The following is a 2,407-nucleotide window of genomic DNA, read 5'->3' as shown; positions in this document are numbered from 1 at the left end:
TGGGTCAGCAGAGCCGCAGCAGCAGCACACAGATCCCCTAAGCCAGAAACTCTGGGAGGAAAATGAGCTGTGTCTTGACAGCTAAGAAAGTCCAGGGTGTGTTCAAGTTTGGGAACCTCCGATCCAGCTCATCAGCTCCCAGACTCAGTTCGAAGATCATTTGTCTGTGATAGGTTAAGGATGAAAGGGGATCTAGGGTCAGGTAAGTTTGGGAGCACATAATCTACATTGCTTTTGGAGAGCCACCAATAAACATGAGCCGTTTAAAGGCTCTGGCGAGTCCTACAGTAAAGACTTTCATTTCTCACTCAGCATCAGCTCACAGTGATTCTTCAGACTGCCCCTTCACACCTCCGTGAACACGCTCTTAGGGAAAGGCTCTTCTAAATCATCCTCACTTCTCACATGGATGCCCTGAAGCCCACAGAGGGTGAGGAGACGGCCCCAGAGTCCCAGAAAGTGTGTCCCAGCTGGAAAAGACCTTAGCGACCTCTGTGGTCCCACTACCCTGCACCCTCTGTCCTTCCGTCCCACCGTGTGGAAGCCAGAACCCTGCGGTATGGAGACCAGCAACAGGACAACAGCCTCTGAGTTCATCTTGAAGGGGTTTTCTGGCTACCCTGCCCTGGAGCACCTCCTCTTTCCTCTGTGCTCAGCCATGTACCTGGTGACCCTGCTGGGGAACACTGCCATTGTAGCCGTGAGCATCTTGGATGCCCGCCTGCACACGCCCATGTACTTCTTTCTGGGCAATCTTTCCATTTTGGACATCTGCTACACATCTACTTTTGTGCCCCTGATGCTGGTCCACCTCCTGTCATCCCGGAAGACCATCTCCTTTACTGGCTGTGCCATCCAGATGTGTTTGAGCCTTTCCACGGGCTCCACGGAGTGCCTGCTGCTTGCCATCATGGCCTATGACCGCTACCTGGCCATTTGCCAACCACTCAGGTACCCTGTGCTCATGAGCCACAGGCTCTGCTTGGTGCTGGCAGGAGCCTCCTGGGTACTCTGCCTCGTCAAGTCGGTGACGGAAACAGTCATTGCCATGAGGCTGCCTTTCTGTGGCCACCATGTGATCAGACACTTCACCTGCGAGATCCTGGCCGTGCTGAAGCTGGCCTGTGGGGATACAGCCGTCAGCGACGCCTTCCTGCTGGTGGGTGCCATCCTCCTCCTGCCTGTCCCCCTGACCCTCATCTGCCTGTCCTACATGCTAATCCTGGCCACCATCCTGAGGGTGCCCTCAGCCACGGGACGCCGCAAAGCCTTCTCCACCTGCTCCGCACACCTGGCCGTCGTCCTGCTCTTCTACAGCACCATCATCTTCATGTACATGAAACCCAAGAGCAAGGAGGCCCGCATCTCCGACCAGGTCTTCACGGTCCTCTACGCTGTGGTCACACCCATGTTGAACCCCATCATCTACAGCCTGAGGAACAAGGAGGTGAAGGAGGCTGCCAGGAAAGTGTGGGGCAGTAGATGGGCCTGTAGGTGAGGGAGGGCAGGGCTTGGCATGGGTAAGGGTCTTGGCTTGCTGTGTGGGTCATCATATGCCAGTACCACTGCAAGGCAGAGCATAGAACTATGAGGCCCTCCACTCCAAAGACACAGCACCAAGTCCCACTAATCCTGACACAGAACTGCTCACCTTCTGCTCCTGCCCTGTTCTAGTACCCAGCATCTGCCTCTGTGCCTCCACATAGCCTCTGGGATGATCTCAAGACGTCAGCCATGGCTAGGTGCTGTGGTTCACACCTATAATACCAGCATTTGTGAGGCTGAGGCAGGAGGATGGTAAATTTGATGTCAGCCTGTACTACATAGTAAGACCCAGTCTCAAATAAATAAATAAATGGATATTAGTCATCAGACTTGACCTCTTGAGCCTCTCTTCAGTGGGGCATCGGGAAGACCATTTTAAGAACCACTTAAGATTGCATCACTCTCCTGACTGACATCCATAAATGGCTCCTCACTGCTCCCAAGATGAAGCAGATGCTCTTCAGCCGGTTCTCACATCTGCCTACCTGACTGCTCCCAGCCCTCTCCTCACACTCTCCTGCCTCATAGCCCCCCACACCAGCCTCACCCTTCCCCACACTGCCACCCCCACGCTCTTCTGGTGTTCTTCCTGTGAGGCAGCTCTTCCCGGCACACACCCCATGTGTCCCTTGAGGCTCACACACATTTGCTCCTCTCTTCGTGTCTCTCCTGTGTCCTTGGTTTCCAATATTCTACCAAGAGCAGGGGACATCACATCTTACTTTGCCCAACATCCACCTTGGCTCAGCTCCAGGCTCTGAACACCTTTCTGAAGTGCATACATGAACATGAAAATGTAGAGACACTCATGGTAGTATAGGGTCCTTCCCAAATCTGGACAGAGCTGAGATGAAGTCCATAG

The 2,407-nt window shown here is 53.9% G+C and overlaps 1 protein-coding gene across 1 annotated transcript; it reads left to right on the top strand.

Moving 5' to 3' along the window:
* Positions 1 to 458: 458 nt before the first annotated feature.
* On the top strand, positions 459 to 1,653 carry LOC114703289 (olfactory receptor 13J1). The gene has a single exon (XM_028884086.2). The coding sequence runs from the start codon at positions 560 to 562 to the stop codon at positions 1,496 to 1,498; it is 939 nt and encodes a 312-aa protein (XP_028739919.1). The 5' UTR covers positions 459 to 559; the 3' UTR covers positions 1,499 to 1,653.
* Positions 1,654 to 2,407: the final 754 nt, after the last annotated feature.

The sequence above is a fragment of the Peromyscus leucopus genome, chromosome 2, assembly GCF_004664715.2.
Source record: "Peromyscus leucopus breed LL Stock chromosome 2, UCI_PerLeu_2.1, whole genome shotgun sequence".
NCBI classification, from domain to species: Eukaryota; Metazoa; Chordata; class Mammalia; order Rodentia; family Cricetidae; genus Peromyscus; species Peromyscus leucopus.
Note: the sequence above shows the minus strand (reverse complement) of the source record. Positions and strands in the feature narration are given on the sequence as shown.

What these genes read in the sequence shown, in the direction of transcription:
- LOC114703289 (XM_028884086.2), top strand. Translation starts at nt 560, where the DNA reads ATGGAGACCAGCAACAGGACAACAGCCTCTGAGTTCATCTTGAAGGGG.